General features: G+C 37.0%; 1 protein-coding gene across 3 annotated transcripts in view; it reads left to right on the top strand.

Annotated features, from left to right (window-relative positions):
• LOC126159433 (uncharacterized) overlaps positions 1–23,601 on the top strand; it is a 31,744-nt gene extending 8,143 nt beyond the window's left edge. The window contains exons 2-3 of one of the 3 annotated variants that reach the window (XR_007534301.1): positions 8,051–8,185; positions 21,819–23,601. Coding sequence is in view for 1 of the 3 variants with exons in the window: in XM_049916544.1 (XP_049772501.1) it covers positions 7,316–7,386; positions 21,819–21,998 (251 nt within the window). In the remaining 2 variants the exon portion in view is untranslated. Of the gene's footprint in view, positions 1–7,315; positions 7,387–8,050; positions 8,186–21,818 lie in introns of all 3 variants that reach the window. The other 2 variants (XM_049916544.1, XR_007534302.1) reach the window with 2 other exon arrangements.
• Positions 23,602–24,397: the final 796 nt, after the last annotated feature.

The following is a 24,397-nucleotide window of genomic DNA, read 5'->3' on the forward strand; positions in this document are numbered from 1 at the left end:
ATATAAATGACCTAGTAGATAGTGTCGGAAGTTCCATGCGGCTTTTCGCGGATGATGCTGTAGTATACAGAGAAGTTGCAGCATTAGAAAATTGTAGCGAAATGCAGGAAGATCTGCAGCGGATAGGCACTTGGTGCAGGGAGTGGCAACTGACCCTTAACATAGACAAATGTAATGTATTGCGAATACATAGAAAGAAGGATCCTTTATTGTATGATTATATGATAGCGGAACAAACACTGGTAGCAGTTACTTCTGTAAAATATCTGGGAGTATGCGTGCGGAACGATTTGAAGTGGAATGATCATATAAAATTAATTGTTGGTAAGGCGGGTACCAGGTTGAGATTCATTGGGAGAGTCCTTAGAAAATGTAGTCCATCAACAAAGGAGGTGGCTTACAAAACACTCGTTCGACCTATACTTGAGTATTGCTCATCAGTGTGGGATCCGTACCAGATCGGGTTGACGGAGGAGATAGAGAAGATCCAAAGGAGAGCGGCGCGTTTCGTCACAGGGTTATTTGGTAACCGTCATAGCGTTACGGAGATGTTTAACAAACTCAAGTGGCCGACTCTGCAAGAGAGGCGCTCTGCATCGCGGTGTAGCTTGCTCGCCAGGTTTCGAGAGGGTGCGTTTCTGGATGAGGTATCGAATATATTGCTTCCTTCTACTTATACCTCCCGAGGAGATCACGAATGTAAAATTAGAGAGATTAGAGCGCGCACAGAGGCTTTCAGACAGTCGTTCTTCCCGCGAACCATACGCGACTGGAACAGGAAAGGGAGATAATGACAGTGGCACGTAAAGTGCCCTCCGCCACACACCGTTGGGTGGCTTGCGGAGTATAAATGTAGATGTAGATCACACTCAAATCTTTTTACACCTTATTTGGTCCTAATTAACTCCTCTTGCAACTCCACTAATCTAGATCGTGATCCCAGAGTTCTGCAGTTCATTGTCACTGTGTAAGAAGTTGTAGAAACTTTTTTGATTCTAAGGCCCAAGTGATCAAATGCAGAAGTAGCTGTATGTGCCCTGTGGTCTGAGGCTATTCCCCGAGTTTCCTAAGTACAATTTTATATATTCAGCATTACCCATTCTACAGGGTGGTCCCGAATTCATGGTACAAACTTTAATGGTAGGTACAGGACATTGTAACAAGGATTTATTGTATAGGAATGTATAGCCGCAGGTGACGCGGTGAGGCGTAAACAGGGGAAAGAGAAATGGAGTGATCGGTTGGTGTCACTGCCGGTAGAGGACAGTAGATGAACATGATGTATCGCAGTAGGGACAAGCGCCATTCACAATTGTGCTGCCGTAGACGATGGGTGACTTTACGTATGCAGAAAAAGCAGACATGCATTACATGTACGGCCGTGCAAATGGTAACGCCAGAGCTGCGTTACGAATGTATCGCGCGGAGTATCCTAATCGACGAATGCCGGATCATAGAATTTTTCAACGGTTACATCGTCAACTTTGTGAAACAGGTACGTTCGACGTCAACAGACATGACGCTGGTCGATTAAGAGCTGTACGCACTCCAAGACTGGAAGAACGCATCTTGAACATAGTGGCTGATAGACCCGAGTCAAGCACAAGAACTGTTGCGCGTGACGTACATGTGAGTCATCAGACTGTATGCAGAGTGTTAAATGAATATCGCTTACACCCCTTCCATTTTCAAAAAGTACAAGCATTGAATCCTGCAGATTATCCTCTTCGCGTGAACTTCTGCCAGTGGTTGTTGCAGCAATGTGCGTTGCAGCCGGATTTCGTAGGTCATGTGCTATTTACAGATGAAGCGACATTTTCACGCGAGGGTGTCTTTAATGCGCACAATTCCCATGTGTGGGCAACAGATAATCCACATGCAACGCGTCCACATGCGTATCAACAACGTTTCGGTATTAATGTGTGGGCTGGTATTGTGAACGACTTTTTGATTGGGCCATACTTACTACCCACGCGACTCTGTGGCGAAAGCTATCTTATTTTTCTGCAAGAAGTGTTACCAGAACTGCTGCAAGATGTTCTGCTCGCCATTCGTAACCGCATGTGGTTTCAGCACGATGGAGCGCCAGCACACTTCAGCACTGCTGTACTGAATTACCTGAATGCCACGTTTGGTGCTAGATGGATTGGGCGTGGTGGACCAGTCCCTTGGCCACCCCGATCTCCTGATTTCTCTTGCCTCGATTACTTTTTATGGGGACATCTTAAGAGTCTTGTTTATGAGACTCCGGTTGACTCAGATGAGGATCTCGTTGCTCGCATATCTGTAGCTGCTGCAGGTGTGCGTGAAATACCAGGCATCTTTGAACGTGTACGCCAATCGCTGCACCGACGCTGTCAAGCATGTATCGCTCATGGTGGACGCAATTTTGAACACTTACTGTAAACATGACACTTGTCAACAACGATTTCAATAAAATCTTTCGTTTTCCTTTCGGCCGTTATTTCCCCTGTTTACGCCTCACCGCGTCACCTGGGACTATACATTCCTATACAATATATCCTTGTTACAATGTCCTGCACCTACCATTAAAGTTTGTACCATGAATTCGGGACCACCCTGTATATTAGAGTATAACTCTTGAGTCTTTAGATGCTTTGGAAAGTTGAGGCGAAATTGACGTAAGATAGCACTTATACTGTGCTTGCTTTTAGTGATGACATAGCATCACACTCAAATCTTAACAGTTTTTTTTTTCCATTTATGGACTTCTTTTTTACTTTCTGGTCTGTTGTGGTTAACATGAAAATAGTACCAGGCCCAAAATTTTGACAGAGTTAAGTCTCTTCTTGGAAAGTTTTGTGTTGAAATTTCAATGCAAGCGAGAAAAAGTTTATTTTCTACAAATTATAAATTTTCTCTATATTATTTATTAATATACCATAAACCTTGTTATAATGTTGTATTTTTTGTCTTATCTTGAGTCCTGTCTTACATTTGTAACTTATTTTACATATATACCCCTCTACTTCATTGTGTGTAATACTCTGTTACAATATCTTACTTATTGATAGTAGTAGTTCCTTTTACCCTATTACTGATTGTTTCACCTCTCCATTCATTTGTTATTTCAAAATAACTTCTTTCTTTTATAATCCCATGTTAAGGGTTTCAGAGTTTTGCATGCTTACATATTTGTTTTGTTACGTTCCTGATTAACAGAAAATTACTTCAGAAATGTTCACATTCTATACAGAATGAATCTTATTTTGTACACATGGTTTGAGTTACACTAAAACAAACAGAGTAGTGTCAGAAATTTGACCCCATGTTACTTAAAGAGTAATTGAAAAAAGGTAGAGGAGATAGCTCATGTATAAAATTTACTCTGTGAGCTATTGATTGATGCTGTTTTTGGAGACAGCTATGTCATGTAGATCGAAATATGGTGTGACATATGTACCAGGCACATCAATACTGCCCCTAATGCATGGTGTACGTGCTGTGGTGCCAGTGATGAAAATGAAGTAGCGAGGCACATCATTATTGAGAAATAGCGTCTCATATGAAATGGCAGTCAATTAGATACATTGTCATGATGGTTTTTGAGTCTAGTAGGCAACTGTACAAGAAAACTATGAATAATTATGCTGGAAAAATCAAAATGGTTATTATATAACCTGCTCTCCTATTATAAGCCCTTAGTATCGTGATTATATTCATAGTTTTCTGCTTCATACAGAAGATGAAAAGAAAAGGATTAAAAGGAAAAAAAGATGAAAACGAGTCATTCCATGTTTGATGAACACAGAAAAGTACAATTTTTAACCTGACCCATTTTGATATTCATGAAATTTGGTGTGTCCGTTGCACATGACTAGAGAGTGAAAAATAACAAATTACAGAATTTTAGCACAAGTAAGACAGGAGTAATGGGCACTTGAAGCTCTAAAAATGTGCAGATAATTCGACAAGTACTCCTGACAAAAACGGCTGAAATCCATTCTAATAAAGACACAACAGTGAACCAGGTAATTTTGGAAAGGTCTTGAAACAAGTTTTTCAATGATATGCAAGATTGTCATTGTTGAAGAATGTACACAAGTAAGTCAGTGACCTTGACCTTTGACCTTGAGTATCGAAAAACATGCCACCTTTGAAACTGATGAAATAATATATTTTCTTCTTCGTGTTACACTGTACAACAGTAAAAAGTCAAGTTAGGGTGATAATGGGATTAGGAGATATAAATTAATATGTACAGGAATGTGCTGTTAATGCAAAATAAATTGTACTCAGACTCTGACAATATGACACAAAGCACTGAAAAACATGTTTATTGTTAAAAAGGTGGTGGTCTAACAATGCACTGGAAGGTAACGATGTAGGCGGGCCATTAACAACCTAACAAATATTGGATGGTAGTGTGCCTGCAACATGTACACAGATAGCTGCTGCAAAAGGTCTTGTGTCTTGAAATTATACAAATCTACCTGGAAGATGGAGTTTGAGATCATCATGTATTGCTGTAACCCATTCAGGGAAGATGGACACAGCAGATGTAAGAAAAATGTATTTAAAGTGCAAATGCAGATGATTGGTGGCATAATGACAGACTACAAAATATGTGGTAAATGTAGAAAAAAATTAACTCAGGGACAAAAGTGTGTGGCTGACCCAGGTACATTGAAACATGTGGAAACTACAAACCTGTAATTCTCCTCAGATGAGTCGCACATCTGCAGCCCCAAAAGTTGCTTTAGATGCATTAAATGATAGTTAGGTATCTCTTGGCAAATCCCAAGTGAAAAAGAACAGACTGGAAAAGAAAAGATAAGTGCAGAAAAACCTTGAGCAAGTTCTGAGTTATTGAGAAGTGGAAAAAAATGCAGATTATGAAACAAATGTTGAATCTGAAATGATAAAGCAATTGAAAGAGGAATTCAGTACCAGCACCACAGACAGTGAGAAGATGCAGATGCTGACACATCTTCTGAAAAGTTGGAGCTTTCGAAGGATTGAAAATGAATTTGGATCCTCTAACTATTTAGAGAGAAAAGCAAAACAAATATGGTATCTTAGAGAATCCCAAGCCAAGACCTAAATGTTTCTTAAGTGAACAATTGTGAATGGTGTCATAGAATTCTACAACAGAGACATAATAAGCCACTGTTTGCCTGGGAAGAAGGATTTTATTTTTATTAATGAATAGGGCTTCAGGGTTCATAAACAAAAATGTCTAGTGTTGGGAAACCTGCATTAACTGTATCAGGTATTCAAAGATGAAAACCCAGGACTGAAGATAGGACTATTGAAATTCTGCCAGTTGTGACTCAAGAACTGTGTTTTGGCTGGTGCAGGCAGAGTACCATAGGTGGTAGATGCGCAGACAAGGGGGCAAGTGTGGGGAGATCAGTGGTGGTGGGGCTCTGGGCAGGCACTGTAGGGTAAATACTGAGTGCTGGAGGGCAAGTGTCATTCTAAAGTGAAGCCTACACTCACATATTTTGTAAATATTAAGAGAGGCCTCTCTTGCCCACATTTGCATGGTGCCTATTCAAAAAGATTTGTCACCTCTTCTGTGGTTAGTATCATCATCATCATCATCATCATTTATTGCCTTATCGGGCCTTTAAGGCCTACAGCAAGAAGAACAAAAGGAAAAGTAAAGACAAAAGACTTACAAAAGTACTCTATACAGTAGTAAAAGTTACATATGTACATTACAGCTTAAAGAAGAAACGAAAAAATAAACAGGGCATTCAATCAAAGGTTTAAAAGGCAAGAGGGATACATTACAGAAACAAAAAACAAAAAAAAAACACACACGCAGTGTCTGTCAATTACACGAGAGGAGGGAGCTGTTGCAGATGGCAGTCCATCTCATCCGGTCGTTGGCGTCCTCCTCCACGGCTGCTGGTTCCACTTCTTTCAGGATCGTTGTTATCCTATCCTTCCATCGAGTTCTTGGGCGTCCTCTAGGGCGTTTTCCTGTGGGTTGAGAGTGGAGGACTCTGTTTGGAAGGGATCCGTCTGCCCGTAGGATGTGGCCAAACCATTGGAGTCTCTTCTGCGCCAATATTCGTCCAATGTGTGGCTTTCCATACCGCTGGTATAAATCTTCTTTTTTTCTTCGTTCCCATTTACCTTCCATGGCATTGTAGATGGGTCCATATATCTTCCGAAGTACCTTCCTTTCAAATGCACATATTGCTTCTTCTGCTGTTGCTGATGTTGCCCAAGTTTCACAGCCGTATAAAAGTACTGGTCTCACCAGTGTCGTGTATAGGTGGATCTTGTTCTTCTGCGATATCAGCCGAGATCTGAAAAGATTGTTCAGGCTAAAGAACATGCGATTAGCATTTGTTATACGTTGCTGTACTTCTTTCGTTACTTCACTTCTATTTGTTAGTATGGAGCCCAGGTACTTGAACTCTTCAACTCGTTCGAAGGTATGCCTGTCGACATCAATGGAAGGAGGGAGATCTCGGCGGCGTGATACAACAAGATATTTAGTTTTTTCCTCGTTCACCACCAGCCCAATTTTCTCTGCATTGTGGAGGAATCGGGAGGTATCCCTGCGTACTTGCTCTAGAGTGTCGCCAAGGATCACAACATCATCAGCAAATGCCAAGATTGTGTCTGCTCCCACCATCTCCATCTCTCTGGTTCGACAAGTGTCACGGCTTACTTTTTCCAGGGCCAAATTGAATAATATTGGCGCCAATGGATCTCCTTGTCTCAATCCATTTTGTATACTGAATGATGGTGATAGTTGATTACCAAACCGCACTTGGGCCGTAGACTGAGAGTAGCAAGCAGCAATTAAGCGGATGTATTTTGATGGGATGCCAAGTTCCTCTAACGTTTCCCATAACGTGGCGCGGTCAATGCTGTCATAAGCTTGTCGAAAATCGATGAAGATGAGGTGTAGATCCTTATTGAATTCGTAGAATTTTTCTATCAACTGCCTCAGAGTAAATATGTGATCAATTGTCGATCGTCCAGCAACGAACCCACATTGATAGGTCCCTACAATTCCTTCAGCCAGTGGTTTCATGCGGTTTAGTAGCAGTGTTGTAAAAACTTTGTAGCCAATTTCAAGTAACGAAATCCCTCGGTAGTTGGATACATGAGTAGCATCTGTGGTTAGTATGCAAAAAGAATTCCACCGAAAATACAACGATTAATTTTCTCCTTGTTTGTTAACCATTTGTATCTTTCAGAGAAGTGTCATGAATGGGGAATTTTGAGGAAAACCTACACATTTCTCTTGTTGCCGTGTTAAAATGTGCTTCTTTTGCCAAAACTAATCGGAGTTTACACAGTCTAACCTCACTAACGTGTTATGCAGACGCAGTTGTGAGAGAATCCGTACGCAGTGGTTCATTAAATTTATCAAGAGAGGAACTGGGGAAAACTAAGGTGAGCATTTTATCAAAAAGCACATCCACGGTATGAAATAAACATGTAATGAGTTCATTTATGTTGTTCCAAAGCCCATAGCATTTCTTGCTTTACCAGCTGTTGATGGCTCCAAAAAATAACATTCCTTCACTGGAAATGTCTGTAGTTAGTGGAACAATATGGTAGATAATGAAGAATTACGTAATAACCATATGGCAAAATACTCTCCTGTTTGTGTGCTGTCATTTGTCAAACTCTCATTTTGATATCTCAAACCATTTATGAAATATGAGGAATGTTCTGGATATATCACCTTAGCTTTATTGCTGGCACTGTGTGACCACAAATGAGTATGCTACGTCAGATCAATTTTCTCGAGATTGGTGACAATTACAGACCTCCACCAAGTTGAAAGAAAAATTCTGTATGTTAGCTGAATTTCAATAGACAGCAACATATTATGTAACATGCACCGATCACAAAGTCATAGCGACACCAGTTTTTCATTGCAAACTTTTTCGAATTTCGTGCTGTGTCTTACTTCCACGTAAATATCACAACAAATATGACCAGTAATGAAATGTTGGGCACCTCATAATGAACCTGACATATAAAGCTGCAAGTAAAGCAAAAAGGACTTTTTTAGCAAATAGTTTCTGTAAAATTATTTTTTTAATTGCAGGGTATGTGCCTCGATTATGTCATCACCGACCGGCTGAAAGATCGACGTAGATTGAAAGTTCTTCCAGTAACTGACTGCTAAGAGCTTGACCTAAGGCTTGTATAAATACTGAAACAAATATATTTAGCCCAAATGGTAATACTTTAAACTGAAAGTTTGTTCCATCATATAAAAATGCTGAGATTGGTTTTGAATTGTCATTTAATCTCATCTGCCAATTGCCAAATCCATCAAGCTAAAGTACTTTGCTTCCTCAAAATGTACTAATATTTCATTGATATACACTGATATATCTCCCTCAGTCTCTATATGTCTATGGAAAGTACATGCATGTAGCATGAGGTGAACCCTGTCTGTAACCTTTCGTACTATCAGTAAAGGATTGTTGAAGGCACTTATGCTACATTCTATATCATTATCTGTCATCTTATTAATATCTTCTTGTGCTTAAGGTTTTAAACGTATCAGTACTGGTTAGGATTTGCAGAAAAATAGTCCTTTATTCTTAATTTTAAAATTACATATATGATTGCCTATGACCCCTAGTTTGTTGGAAACATTTTCTCATGGGTACATAAAACATGGTACAATGCTTCCTTTTACATATTAGTTAATAAATCAGACTCGTATACAATTTTTATGAATGTAAGTGATGTTTATTGTAGCTGATTAACATTTTCTTTCTCCACTACTTTTGTATTATTTACTAAACGGATGTGATTTAGCCTCACATATTTAGTACTTGCTAAGGTGGTGATGTAAATTGTATTCCGTCATGGTGATTGTCCACATTGCACTTCATTGATGATGCATGGAAATATAAAATCACTTTGTACTTCTTCAACCAATCTACTCCATAAAACACCTGAATATTTATATTAAGTCCACTAATAAAATTCATGTAAATGTAAATGGTCCAATTTTGATAGTTGCTCTTGTTTCCCTTTTAATTAATTTGCTCTTTGTACCTTTCACTCTGATAATATATACGCCAGTTAATGGTAGTATTGGGAAAAAATCTTTCACTGTACTTAAAGATATTAATTCTTGGGTCAGTCCATATCAAGTGGTCCAGCGTTGGTAGCTTGACCATCTCAGAAGAAACTGATATTCAGTGGGTGAATTTTCTCATGTTTGGTGGACTCTAAATTTTTTTTATTCGTTATCATGTAGAAACAGCATTCATTTTGTTTCGGGCTGCAACCATTCTTTTGCATTTAGAAGCATCATGTTTTTTAAAAAATTATACAGTAAGCAGTTGCCCCAGACCTTTCAAATAAGCATGTAATTCAACATACACTGAACTATAAATTAAAACCATGATCATCTAACTAAATGTATTTCTTAATATATTTTTAATGGGTCAGATTTATTGGTTGCAAATTAAAAAAAACTAAATTTTTGAACAGTATCTCTCCAAAGAAGGAGTAATTTTTTGGTCTTAATATTTTTGGTGCTATACTACATAGTGTAGTTACTTTTTATGGAGTGTCAGTTGTGAGGAGCTTACACTTACAAAAGTTCACTTTAAAATAAATAAATAATAAAGATTTTTGAATTTGTTCATTCTCTGGCCAGCAGTATCTTTGTTGGAAGACCATTTAAAAATCTGAAAATTACACACTCAATAGACCTTTATGATGTCGAACTTCAGTATAAATTTCAACCTTGAGATTCAATGGGAAGCTACTAAAAAAATTACCAGTATGAGTTGGAAAGACTTTTCTTATTGTCGGCAGTATCTGGACTAATAGATAAAGTATATCAGTTACATAATTTAAGCATATCTATGATCACTTTTTTTAAAAAATGAGCCAGCTAATTGCATTGATCTTGTTCTCACCTTATTTGTTTTTACTACGTTGTTCATTGAACAACATATAAGTTTCCTCACTCAATTTGGGCATTAGGTTAAAAGTTCGGCCAGTCGCAGTTGTAAATTCCAGGGGAGACATGTTCTTCAGTACATTTTTAACAGGTGTCCAGGCAAGATCCTTTTCAACTTTATTAAACAAGATCCTTTGTCCTGGTAGGTGGAAAATGAAACATGCACATATTGGTTTTTACAATCAGTATTAACAACTTCACCAATCCATCATTGTTCACCATAAAACCATGCCACTGTGTCCTTATTTTTAAGTGTCAGTGGTACATCTTTTCCACACTGGGGAAGTTCACTATCAGGGAGTGTTGATGTGATCTTACACTTCAGCAAGTTGTTTGACTGAAGTATGAAACAATGAAAAGATCAGGTGCCTTTAATCTTCTGACAAGTTTTGAATCTTTCCTCCAAGATATTGGTGTAGAGTTCTTGTATTTCCTCACATTTTAAAAACATTGGTAAATCTTTTACCTCTGCTTTACATAATTTAAACATTTCTTGAGGTATCAAGATTTGGTTCTCTTAGGTCTACTGAAGACTAAATTTTGTGGCAGCTTGTTTTGTTGCACCCCGACTCAATCACATGCATTTTTCCTGAAGAATAATGCAAAAATATACCATTCTGCATCAAATCCATGTCCTTCTCCTGCAAAGGAGATGTTAATAATTTTTATATATATATATATATATATATATATATATATATATATATATATATATATATATATATATATATATATATATATATTGACTTGCAGCACCATCAGAGACGTAGATCAGTTTGTTTATGGAAGTGCTGTCCTGTTTTATCTAGTTTGTTAATTGCAGTTGAAAAGCATGCACTGCTGTAGCATTGTGCTCAGGTTAGTCACTTATGACACAAAAACTGTGATTTTATGTTGATCTATATAATAGAACACAAATGGATGAATTGTGGGTTCTTTGTTTATCCAGTTGTACTCTTGTACTTCATCTTGAACAATAAAGGAATTGTTTTTTGAAAAGTTGGCAAGAACTAAGCACTCAGCTGCCAAGGTTTGCTTTTTGTCCATCAGAAATTTGTCCTGAGCTTTGGCAATAAAATAGTGTAATTCAGGTTTTCAAGGTTTGCTGGTTAACACTCCAAAAAACTCTTTGTGTGGTTTTGTAATTGTCACCATTTCCATTCTGTCTTTGTCACCCATTGTTTGTATTGTATATTTTCAGGCATCAAATCATCTTCTGATGCTTCACACACATCAAGGAAAGCTTGTTTGCCTGGACAGTCTTGACATTTTCCCATGATCATACAATTGTAACAGTTAATATTGCAAACGAGAACTTCCAAAAAGTCTTTATAGTCAACTCTTTAAGATTTGCGCCATCCATCATGAATTTTGCATTCTGATGATACAAACAGATTCAAACATTATGGGTATTAGATATTGACTCTAATTAGTCCTCTGTGAGGTCATAAAGTTGACCTTTTAATCAAATACGCAATACACCATATTGCCAGGAACACACATTTTTAGAGACCATTGATTCAACGTGTACATAATGAAGATCAAGGAGAAAACATAAACTACCTTACATATAACACATCAAAGAGTAAAATTGAATGTTCCCAACACCCCCACAAGTTCTCGAGATGAACTCTGAAAATTTACCATTAGGCAGTGCCTTTGTCAATAAATCAGCTTTCTGCTTATCGGTACTTACAGGTTTCACACTGAATTTTCCTGTTTTAATTAAATGATGAATATAGTGGTGCCTCATGTCAATGTGTTTTGTTCGAGCGTGATGCACACCATTGTGACTCAGTGCAATGGCACATCTATTGTCACAGCATACACTTACTGGTTTTTCACTATGCGAAACACACAATTCACGAAGCAATCCTTGAAGGTATACCGACTCTTTCGCTGCTGCTGATAGAGCCATATACTCAGCTTCTGTAGTTGATAGAGCAATGGTTTGTTGTCGTTTTGAAGTCCAGGAAACTGCTGTCGCATCACACAAACCTTCAGTTTCAGTTATTCCACTTTTTCGGAAAGTTATTCCTACATTGACTGTGCCTTTAATGTGTCGCATAATTCATTTGACAGCTTCCCAGTGGATTTTCCAATAATTAGAATTGAATCTACTTAGAACCCCCACAGCTTATGCAATGTCCAGTCTTGTGCTTTGATCTAAATACAGTAGTGATACTACGGCTTGCTGATAAAGAATGCGATGTAACACAAGGTTTTCCTCATCCGTCAATTTAGTTTCACATTTTTGCAGCTTTGAGCCAGGTTCAAATGGATCTGCAACCGGATTACAATGTTCCATACCAAATTTCTTGAGTATGTTTGCTGCGTATTTGCTTTGATCAATACTAATCGTCCCATGTTTCCTGTTACATTTTATTCTCATGCCAAGACACCAACTAAGTTCACCAAGATCTCTCATCTTAAACTGATTCATTAGTCCTTTCTTCAAGTCTTTCTTCCACCTATTATTTCTATTAGAGAAAATGATCATGTCGTTTACATAAACAGCTATAATGAGTATATTTTGTATCTCAATTCTGAAGTAAATGCAAGAATCATATTCTGACTCCTTTAGGTTCATTTTATGTAATGTCACATCAAATTTCATATTCCAAATGCGTGACACCTGTTTTAGACCGTAAATTGCCCTCTTCAGCTTGCAAACCTTCATTTCCTCCCCCTTCTTCACGTAGCCTTCAGGTTGACGAATGTGAACTTCTTCATCAAGATCACCATATAGGGATGCAGTTTGAACATCCATATGTTCAATGTCAAGATCAAATTCAGCTAATAAAGCTAACAGGATGCGAAGTGAAGAATGACGAACAACAGACGAGAACGTTTCATGAAAGTCTATTCCTTGTATTTGGGAATAACCTTTCGCTACAAAACGAGCCTTATAACGTTCAATTTCGCCATTTGACATTTCTTTCACCTTGAACACCCATTTCGAATTAATTTCCTTCCTGCCTGGTGGTGAATCAGTCAAAATCCATGTTTCATTTTCAAGTAAAGATTTATATTCATTATCTAAGGCTTCCTTCCATTTTTCACAGTCACCACAATTCATTGCTTCTTCATACGAATTTGGTTCAGAAATACAAGGAAGACAAGCAAAATCATCATTAAAATATTTAGTATTTGGTTTTCTTTCACGTGATGATTTTCTAATTTCAGGTCGCATTTCTGGCTATGCAACTTCCGTGCGACTATGTACGTTGCTATTTACTGTTTTCTCAGTGTCACTTTGTGTTAATTCAAGATAAACTGCATTTCTGTCAACTTCAGCAGGTTGTGTCAGTTCAGTTGCCCCTTCAGTGATGTTAGTTGCTGGCGCTAGTTGATGACTGTCTATACGATTATCGTCAATTGGGTTACTGTTTGGATTACTGTTTCCACAAGTGCACTTTGAGTTTTCGACGACTTGCATATCATGGGCTTTCACAATTGTCTTTGGTGAATTTGGATCAATCAGACAATATGCTTTAGAATCTTCGCAATGTCCAACAGAGATAAGTTCCTTAGATTTGTCTTCTAATTTCGTCCTTTTTTTCTTTTGGTATATGTACCAATGCTCCAAATGCTCAACGTCCAAAGATTCATAAATGACTCAGATTTATCCGACGACACCACTCCATAATTTCTCAGGAGTGACATTCTTAGCAGCTTTTGTTGGAGATCCATTCTTCCAATAAATTGCTATGTTTACAGGTTCAGCCCAAAATTGTCTACTTAGACCTGCAACTGTTAACATTGATCTTGCTTTTTCAATGATTGTCCGATTTAAGCGTTCTGCAACACCATTCTGTTCTGGCGTGAAAGGAGTTGTTGTTTCTTGTTGAATTCCATTCGTCTTTAAAAATAACTTCATGCGCCGATTGACGAACTCTTTTCCATTGTCTGTTCGAAGTATTCTGATTTTTCGAGCAGTTTCATTTTCTACTCGTGCTTTGAATTCGATGAATGTGTCACTGTTGTTGATTTTAACATATAACCAAAATATTTTCTTGACAGATCATCCGTAAAAGTGAGAAGATATCGTTATTCTCCCCACTAAGCCATGCTCATTGGTTCACAAACATAAGAATGCACAATGTCAAGTAGATCTTTTACGCTTCTACCTGATGTTATAGGAAAAGGCTGTTACCTTTTATGTGGAGAATACACGGATCTAAATAGACGTGAGACCAGTTCAGTCCATCAGCCATTTTTTTAAATTTTTTTAATAATAAATAAATGCATGCTTACACGATTCAAATGTCCCAGTCTTCCATGCCACAATTCATAACTGTCAGTTTCTACAACATTTGTGTAATGATGCACTGAATCTAATCGATACATACCATTTATTTGATTTGCTGTTGCTACTGGTGTTCCACAAACAATTACATCACTTATATTGTATACAACGCACTGCGCATTGTCAAACAATACACACAATACACGTCTTGTCATCTGACTAACCGACAGTAGGTTGTATGCAAGGCTTGGAACATACGCAACATCATTAGCAGTTATCTGTTTATTCTTGTCGTCACAAGTAACTCGAAGATGAACATCGCCTTCTCCAATAGCCTGAAGATTGGTATTATCTGCTACTGTCACTGTAGCAGCTGTGGTCGATTGGAAAGTGTTGAACGAGTCTCTTTGATTCGTCATGTGTCGTGAACACCTGAATCCACATACCAGCCATCACTATGATGCGAAGATGCAGTTAGAGCCATTAACACAGTTTCGTTTTCAGTATTCACTGCATTTGCAGAATTTGAAAATTTATTTGGTTTCTTCTTTGTTCTACAACCATTCGCCTTGTGACCAGGTTTCTGACAATAACACTGAAAAGGCTTGATATTTCAAACATCACATTGGATATTCGTCTTCTGGTGTTTACTGTCCTGCTTACTAGCTACCAGTGCCGAATCTGTGGTCTCATTTGTGGATGCAATTTGACGTTTTGTAGATTCTTGAATTAATCGCTGACTTACTAAATCACTAGTAATCTTGACACCCGAATTCTCAATTGCCATAATCAAGGGTTGGAAATCTGCTGGGAGTACACTTAGCATAATTGCAGCTACGAAATCATCGTCCATTTTCTTACCAATGCTTCGAATTTGTTGAGAAAGTGACATAATTTTCGACAAATACGCCTCCATACGTGTCCGGCCATCCTGATTTAGGTTTTCCGTGATTTCCCTAAATCGCTCCAGGCAAATGCCAGGATGGTTCCTTTGAAAGGGCACGGCCGACTTCCCGCCCCATCCTTACTTAATCCGATGAGACCGATGACCTCGCAGTTTGGTCGCTTTCCCCAAAACAACAACAACAACGCCTCCATATTTTTCTCAGAAGCTAATCGTACATTCATTGAGCATTGTAATAGCCCAATATAACTAGATAAACTCTTATTTTCAAATGCAAATTGTAAATTTTGCCATGTTTTTTTAGCAGTCGTTGCTCCACGAAATTTTGGATACACAGATGAATTTACAGATAAACATAATTTTGATAATACTTTCTGTACATTCTTCTCATCTTCCTCAGTGCCAGCAATTGTTTCCCATAGTCCCTCATGTTTCAGGTACATTTCCAACGTGAATATCCAGTCGTCGTAGTTTGTCATACTGGTCAACTTTTCAAAATTAAACAGTGATTGTCCACCCAAAGTCATCTTGAATACGTTCAGATAGTTAAACAAATAAATCTTGAAAGTTTCTAAGCAAAAAAATACGATAGCAACACGTTGAACACGCGCGAAAATTATGAACCTTGATTTATCAGTTTATTCCTTTGGTATGGAAAGTTCACTAATCTCTCTTGGGGCCCATAACCCATTATATATTGATTCTAATTAGTACTGTGTGAGATTATAAAGTTGACCTTTTAATCAAATATGCAATACACCATATTGCCAGGAACATACATTTTTAGAGACCATTTATTCAACATTGTACATAACTAAGATCAAGGAGAAAACATAAACTACCATACATATAACACATCAAAGAGTAAAATATGAATGTTCCCAATAATGGGTGCCAGATGCCCCTCCAACAATACACCATTTTGATCTCAACTCAATATTTCGACCTTCCAATTTTAATGTCAGGATGTTCTTTTTTGAGTTCAGTGAGTAGTTAATTTAAATTACACAATATCAAGCTTTTTTTATATTTGAACCTTAGTACCATTTTCTCTCACAGAAACAACCTTTTTTGCCATCCATCAAACAGTTGTTGTTGCTTCATTCATAAAATGTAATAACGTTTTCAGTCTTGTTTTCATCTATGGAATTAGATGCATTTTTATTTTGTAATGCAGGTAAAATTCTGTGTTCTTTTATTAACTGCTGTGTTAATTTAACCAATTATTTTGACACATTAAATTCATTACTAACTTTTGCTCGACTCGAAGAATTTTGTAGTGAACTGATAATCGTAACTTTATCCTCTTTGTCTGAAATACAACACTTAGTTTTTAGCTTTTCTGTCAAATCATCATATTTGATCAGAGAATTCTTAGAACTTCAATCTGGTTTAGTGCAATATTTCTTTTGAAATAAAACTTACAAATTCTTTGTGACAGTAATTGCCACATTCTCAGTTTTTACACTCAAAACGAAAGGTCTTTTTTCTTCACATAGTTTTCTAATTTTACTAGCAGGCAATACATATAGGATTTCACAATCTCGATCCTTTTTTATAGTTACTGATAAGTCACAAAATTCTTTATCTAGACCATCACCATCCCTTTCTTTGTTAATAAAAAATATCTTAGAATAACATGTTGGACATAATGAGTTCCCTGGTATTATATTGATAAAACAGATTTAAAAAAAAAAATAATTATCAGATGTTATTTCTCTCAGACCTTTTGTTATGATTCTTAAAAGGGTCCAAGCAAGAATGGTCAAAAAGGTGATTTATGTAAGTATTTAATTTCATGGTACTTGCAGGTTGAGTTAACCTCTGAGCCAATTCGTAAGTAAAGCGACACTTTTTCTTCATCACTATAATCTTCAATTAATGTAATGTCTTTAGGAAACAATCCATACACACCTTTATGCCAAGCTTCATTAATAAGAACACCAATAGAACACTGAGACTCCACTGGTAAATGCCACACTTTAAGAGCTCATTGTTAACTAAGTTGAGTAAACAGATGATGGTCGAAGGGGAAGACAATGCACAGACTTGTACAGGCTCATCTGTGAGCTTGTACAGACTTTCAGATGCTGTCACCTAGCCTGGTGAAACTGTCTGCAGAGGATTGATTCAACAAGTAATCTTTTATTTTAATTGTATGTGTTTTTCTTGTGTGTAAATTATTTAATTGATCTATTTTATTCCATTAGTTCTGATATTGCAGATCTTAAGAAACATTTTTGACTCTTCATGTTCAACTTTTTTCCCCATTCCGTAAGTTTCCATTAAATCTCAAAGTTGAAATTTGTACTGAAGTTTGATATCATGAAGATCTATCAAGTGTGTAATTTACAGATTTTTATCTGGTCCCGTAACAAAGATATTGCTGGCCAAAGAATGAAAAAATTCAAAATCCTTTTTTTTTAATAGTGTGTTTTATGTGTAAGCTTCTCACCATTGATACTCTATAAAAAGGAACAGTAATGTGTAATGTAATAGCAAAAAAATATTAAGGCTGAGAAATTCCTCCTTTAGAGGAATACTGTTAAGAAATTGAGGTTTTTCATTTGTGAGCAGTAGCTTTGAGATATTAAAAATTAAGGGATACATTGTGCTAAGTGATCACAGTTTTAATTTATAGTCTAGTGTGTGCTGAATTAAATGCTTTTTGTTTGAAAGGTCTGGGGAAACTCATTACAAAATAATTTAAAAAATCCTATAACGCATGTTAATGCAAAAAGCCACTTACAGTGTGAATCAAAAATGGCCACAGTTTCCAATTGATAAAACATCAAAAGAAATTAAAATTTTTTTGAGCGACTGAACATTAGGGAACTCACACAGTAAATATCAAACTTTTGAGATGGTCGAGCAACCAATTATTTTTTCCTAGATTGCTTTGTATGGAATGACCCCGTAAGGTGCCACTCAGTAAACCTTTTTGTTCATGCCCCAAGAATTGTTGTATTGTTTTGGGTCTAATAATTTTAGTATCAATTTCTCTTGAGTGCTTGGAGACCAGCACTTAGATTTAATATTCTCCTGAAAATTATTCCACGACTTAGTCCTCTGAATGGGTGTTACCCCTTCTGCTGAATTTCCCACTAAGAAATCTAGTGTGAAGTCTACCTTTTTCAAGTCATCCCCCTTATTGAGTAGTGAACATCAGAATACACCTAAGAAATACATTAGTTGAACAAACCCCCCTCCTCCGACCGTCACCCCCAGTTTGTGGTTTAAATTTGGGAAATATGTTTTCACAAATTCATACTATTTCCTAGCTGTAAATCTTCAAAAAATTCTTTCAGTACTGCCAGACTTTGATGAAATCTTCTAATTTCTAGAGCTCATTTAGTTTCCTTTAACACATCCCAAATCTTTTCAGATTCATTTTTGTGATCAGTACTGCTTTCCACAAAAGTGGTTTTGATCTAGCGGATTACACCTCACATTCAACAAACATTTGCAATCTTTCCTCTAAGCTGGTTACGGTAGACTGAGGACTCGACTGTTTCATGTTGCAAGACTCTATGTGCTCTTTCATGTTTGAAATATCAGTTTGTACTGTATGAAAATGTGTATTTCCATCTGTGAAATAATGACAAAACTCATTACAAGCAATATTGTGCACTCATGATGGTAAGTTCTCCTCTAGTACGTTAACTTTATAGTCTAAGTAATTATTCTGTTATTTTATTTTGACAATTTAGACACAAAGTCAGATTTAATTTTGTCTCCCAGTTTTTAAGGGTCTTGTCTTCTAATAGTTCACTGTTATCATCTAGTAACTTTCTGAAATTTTGTACTTATTCTTTTTTATTATTACTCCTGTAATTTATGACATTCCTCCTGTTATCTCAGTCACAGATGTGTAATCATGTGCAACACAACAAATAGGAGAAGTAATTGGTCACTTCTCACAGGGTTAAGGTGAGAAGTTATGTTGTGTCGGATGTGTTGGCGATAACTAGCAACCACAGTGCCAACATCTGCTCAGTGGCTATGGGTGTAATGAATATTGCACTGGGCATGTTCGACATGTAGTTTCATAGTCAACATATGTGCTGAGATGGTAGATGTTTTGGTTATCAGCTGTAAATAAGTAAGGCTGTCTTCTCTGTCACACCCACCAAATTTTCTTCTAAATCATAGTTGTGTTATATTTGTGTTGCATATCTGTAATGCATCCGTGCTGTTGTTATTCGTGGCTGCCAGTTTTCTACCCTCTATTGAAGTATTTTCTTCACGAATCATGTTATTGTGAACTTTTCAATAATATTTCCTCAGTATCCTTCATTAATTGTCAAAATATTTAGCCAGTGTAATGCGCCAAGTAATGTAACTTTGTTAATTCTCAGTTGCCACAGGCAACAAATGTTATCTTCTCAATATTTCTTGAAAATTGGTATACTTTCTTGCGAAACTTGGAATCTTTCCAGTATAACAGTTTCATCTCCCCTCATGGTTACCAAGTACAGTGTAAAATTTGAGAAATGGCTGTGGTTAAAGCTGTGGGTATGCATTACATACCTTGAGTATTCCTTGAACACCATTTTAGATTGTTGTCTGTTACCTCATGCGTCTCTTCTTGATGAATTATTGTCTTGATAATTCATTCTAGTGGTCTGGATCCTTCAGGCCATGGTCATGCTCAAACATCCAATTCTTTTAGACTTTGTTCCATCTTGCTGGGAACACTAAGTGGAAGATAGCAATCCCTGCTCTGAGCCACAAAATGACTTAAAATGAATTCTCATTTCAACTCTTCTATAGTTTAAAGTGCATTACTTCTTATTAACAGCCACTCAAATAGGCTATGTGGTAACAGACATCAGTCATTAAAACACTTCGGACTTAAAAAGGCTGTACAGACAATCAGTGGTGCAGTAAAAACTAATTCATTTGGCATAATGAGGAAAGTTGTGTTTTCGGTAAGGCATGTGTTCGAGGCAGTCTGTGACAACTTCAACTGGAGGCATCATAACATGTGCGCCCAGCTGATAGGTGCTATGTATTCACTGCCAATGTCTGTGCCAAAACAGAGCAGTGCAGAGTGTCTGTAATTTCGCATTACACATTATTTGTGCCTATTTCACATATTGTGACCATCTTTTGCTCAGTTGATTCTTCGTAGTCAACCAGGATACTTGCTAAAACATTCTGATACAGTTCAAATTGTAGCTGGGAATGTTAGTGTTAAACATAAAAGTGTTCGTGTGCTTCAGACTTCAGTTGCTGCCCATGTACCTGTCTATGCCTCTGTCTTGAAACTGAATGTCGGAGTGCCGTTGCACATTTACCTTCATCTACGAGTAGCATTTAAAAGATTTGAACATCCCGTCTATCTAGATGTGGAATTGAATTTGCGTGGGTTATTTATACATCTTTGAGAAATCTTATCATCTTTCATATTGAACCATCCATGTCCAGCTGATTTTGTTGTGGAGTGATGTAGCAGACTAACACAGAGTTCAATGATTTGACGGTCCTTCAATACAACATGAAATATTGACTTATATTGTAAATGTTTTGAAAATGTGAACAGCTACTCCTGCATCAATATATTTTTGAGTCCCACATACATCTTTTCCTCCTGACAACACCACCCAGCGTACTTCAGTAGGATTATGCCCAGCCACATGTGACAAGGAATGCAGAAAACCTCTTTGAATAATGTCATATACACAGTGTACTTTACTGCACTTTCACATGACACGTTAACCAGAAAATGTGTCATGGATATGTTTTGGTTAGCAACTTGTTTGTCATGGATACTTGATTGAACACTGTAGACTATTTGTAGACTCTCATAGAAACTGTATGGAGAGAGAGTCCCCATAACATGTCCAGTGTCTCCTTGATTGTGTTCCGCAGAACTTGTATTTTCTGATTTCAGTGTGCAGGGTCTTCACAGTCCTCAAAGCCAGAGATAATATTCAGTGCTTTGATTGTAATCATTTGTGTATAGTAGCATACATAATTGGTGGTAGAAAATGCAAGCACATGTGACTTTCTTGGGGTTGCAGTTTTCACAATTGTTAGTGCAGATGATTTGTGCGCAACAGTTCTTTAATTAAGTAGTGATTCTTAAGGCTCCAAATCTTGTCTAGTACATTTTCTATGTATCCATAAAATTAGTTTATTAATAATATCAGTTGTTCTGAATTATCCCTATTTTTCTAGTAGACAATTCTTAAAACCTTTATTGAAATTTTCACTTTTTGTGGTTTTTTCTGCTCTGATGTTCTGAGAATTGTGCACTGCAAGAGAATGCATGTTAACAAATTGAGTACTACTTTGATTCTGTAAAAGATTAATGATGATGATGTTTGGTTTGTTGGGCGTTCAACTGCACGGTCATCAGTGCCCGTACAAAGTCCCAATTTTTACACAGTCCAGTTTTTTACACAATCCATTGTAGCCACTGACACAAATGATGGTGATGGTGATGACACCGATACCACAAACACCCAGTCCCCGGGAAGAGAAAAATCCCCAACCCCACCGGGAATCAAACCCGGGATCCCGTGTAAAACATTAATGAAAATGAGCCGGTAAAACGTGTAAACTTCACTCTTGCTCAGGGCATTGTTTTGTGATTAATTATATTTTCAGCATTAGAAAGGAATGCTGGTATGTAATTTATTACAATTTATTTAATACTGGCTGTGTAATAGAAGTAAATCTTGTATCACACAATGCACTGTATGCTTATTCATTCATTTCAGTACCTTCTCCTGATGAATGATTGCCACCTTGAAAAAGCCAGAATGGTTTCCACTAAGGAAAACTTGAAGGTTAGCCAACAAGATACACACTACAATGCAAGACTCAAGTCTTCTGTAGCATCTGCTTCCCCATCAACATCACTTTCTTCACAACAGTCTGAGCCGGCCGCGGTGGTCTAGCGGTTCTGGCGCTGCAGTCTGGAACCGCGGGACTGCTACGTCGCAGGTTCGAATCCTGCCTCGGGCATGGGTGTGTGTGATGTCCTTAGGTTAGTTAGGTTTAAGTAGCTCTAAGTTCTAGGGGACTTATGACCTAAGATGTTGAGTCCCATAGTGCTCAGAGCCATTTTTTTTCACAACAGCCTAAATGCAGTAACTATAGCTGTGCTGCAAGTTTATACAAAAGTGTTATAAGTAACAGTATTTTATACAATGACTCAAGAGGTCTGCATGGTTCTTCTGAATTACACAATTCTGTAAAGAAGTTTGGTGAAACTATGTGGCTTCAGTATTTAAATACTGCCAATGAGGTAAGTGCTTTTTTATATAGCTTTATTTTGTGATTTAGAAAAAATAATTTCTGTATTTCTGCATAGTGACCAGACATTAATGTCACTAGCATTGCTCAGAAGAGAAGGTTGTTACATATTTTGCTACTACACCTTCTTTATTTGTGAATTATTTTCAACATTCTACAAGTACTGCTAGGACATTTGTGCATATGGTATTGAACAATGATGTAGTTGTTAATCCTTGTAAAGTTTGGCGGTATTATTCGTACTTGGTGCATAGTGAACTACATTGCAAGATTTGATTTATGTGTGCAGTTTATAACTAAAAGGGTAACATGAAACTTTTCTCAAACAAGTGAAAACATTGGTCTGGACTAGGAGTTCATTCCAGGTACCTGTCTGGTATGGACAGATCTTCTCCAATTGTACCGTATAAGTAGGGCCTTAGGATTGATTCAAAATGTCAGCTTACTACAAAGACCTATCCATTCATTTCCAACAAATGCCTGAATTGGAAATTCACTGTTTACAAAACGTGATTCTGATTCAGGTCTGCACTCCTTAGTAATTTGTAGCAAATATTTGTATCAGTAGACACTTAGCATCAAATGCCGTCTCTAGACTATGTGCTTAGGTCATTAGCAAGTACTCTAACATTTTATTAGAGTTTAACATAAATTGTGTATGTTGGCCTCTTTGCTCATGGACCACTGAACCCAGTAAAAGGAAAATATAAGGATCTTCTTAATGCATGATTTTTATTTGCCTTGTGCATCGTATTGCAGGTTTATCAAATTGTTAATGGGTGTGGTGTACAGTCATGTACCAATTTTTACTTAATTTTGAGGTTATAAGTGCTATTATGGACTATAAAAAATACATGGAAGTCACAGGTTGTGAGCTGACTACTTTCTGTAACTGTCCATTCCAATTTATACATCATTCTTAATCAAGATTTGGATTAACATGTCATACATAGGTGTGGAGTCATCTATCTTATCCATAAAACAATTTACATGTCTGGATGCTAGCTTTTACAAGGATGGTCAGTAATCACTTACTTAGTAGTAAACACACAGTGAAATGAGCAACACATAAGTATGAACATTTGAAACTTAAGAACTTTGTGTACCTAGGGGATAAAAACATAGTGGTGCTGGCAAGTACAAAGAGTTCTTCTCGTGTGTAATCATAAAATTTGTCATTTTGTTGTACTTTGAAGCAAAATATTTGTGAAATGTAACGAATAATAAAAAAACAAAAATACAAAATATGTGTAGTGGTTCCTCATCCTTGTTACATGCTTCTTCAGAGTGAAATTTCAGATTCAACAATAACATTATTTAACTAGAAAGAACTCATTGCAACACACTACCACAAAATACAAATGGGTTTGTTTAGAGTTATCTTAAAATAAAGTACTTATTAAACAATCTAAAATTTTCAAAATCAGTTGCCAGAGACTGTGTGTGTGTGTGTGTGTGTGTGTGTGTGTGTGTGTGTGTGTGTGTGTAAAGGCCATGTTGGCTGAAAGCTTATTTGTGACAGTCTTTCTGTTGTGCCTATCCACGACAGCATATGGCGAGTAGCAACGTTCCTTTTCATGATATTGTTACATTCCATCCTGGATTTTCCATTGTTTGATAAATGTTTGAAAAATTATGTATTGACAGAGACAGGAAAATTGCGTGTTAACAATGAAACAAAAACATAACGTGAAATCTTTGATTTTTTAGTAACATAATGTAAAATGACTTAACTAACATAAGTATAAAAAGACAACTGGGAAACCTGATGCTTCTGTGACCTAATGAACAAATTATAAAAATAACTTAAAACAATATCAAATGAACAAATAAGCACAATAATAAGAGACTGTTGTTTGAAACAGTAACACAAATAAACAGTTTACAAGACAGATAGCAAATAATAATACGGGGTGTACATAAAGTCTGGGAACACTTTCAATTATGAAAGTTTTCTTTTTACAAACATTTGATATGCGAACCATGAGTGACCGGGCAGAAGTCAATATGGTAATCGAATTCTTGCCATACCTGTCCCAGC

Source organism: Schistocerca cancellata, unplaced genomic scaffold, assembly GCF_023864275.1.
Source record: "Schistocerca cancellata isolate TAMUIC-IGC-003103 unplaced genomic scaffold, iqSchCanc2.1 HiC_scaffold_1143, whole genome shotgun sequence".
In the NCBI taxonomy this organism is placed as follows: Eukaryota; Metazoa; Arthropoda; class Insecta; order Orthoptera; family Acrididae; genus Schistocerca; species Schistocerca cancellata.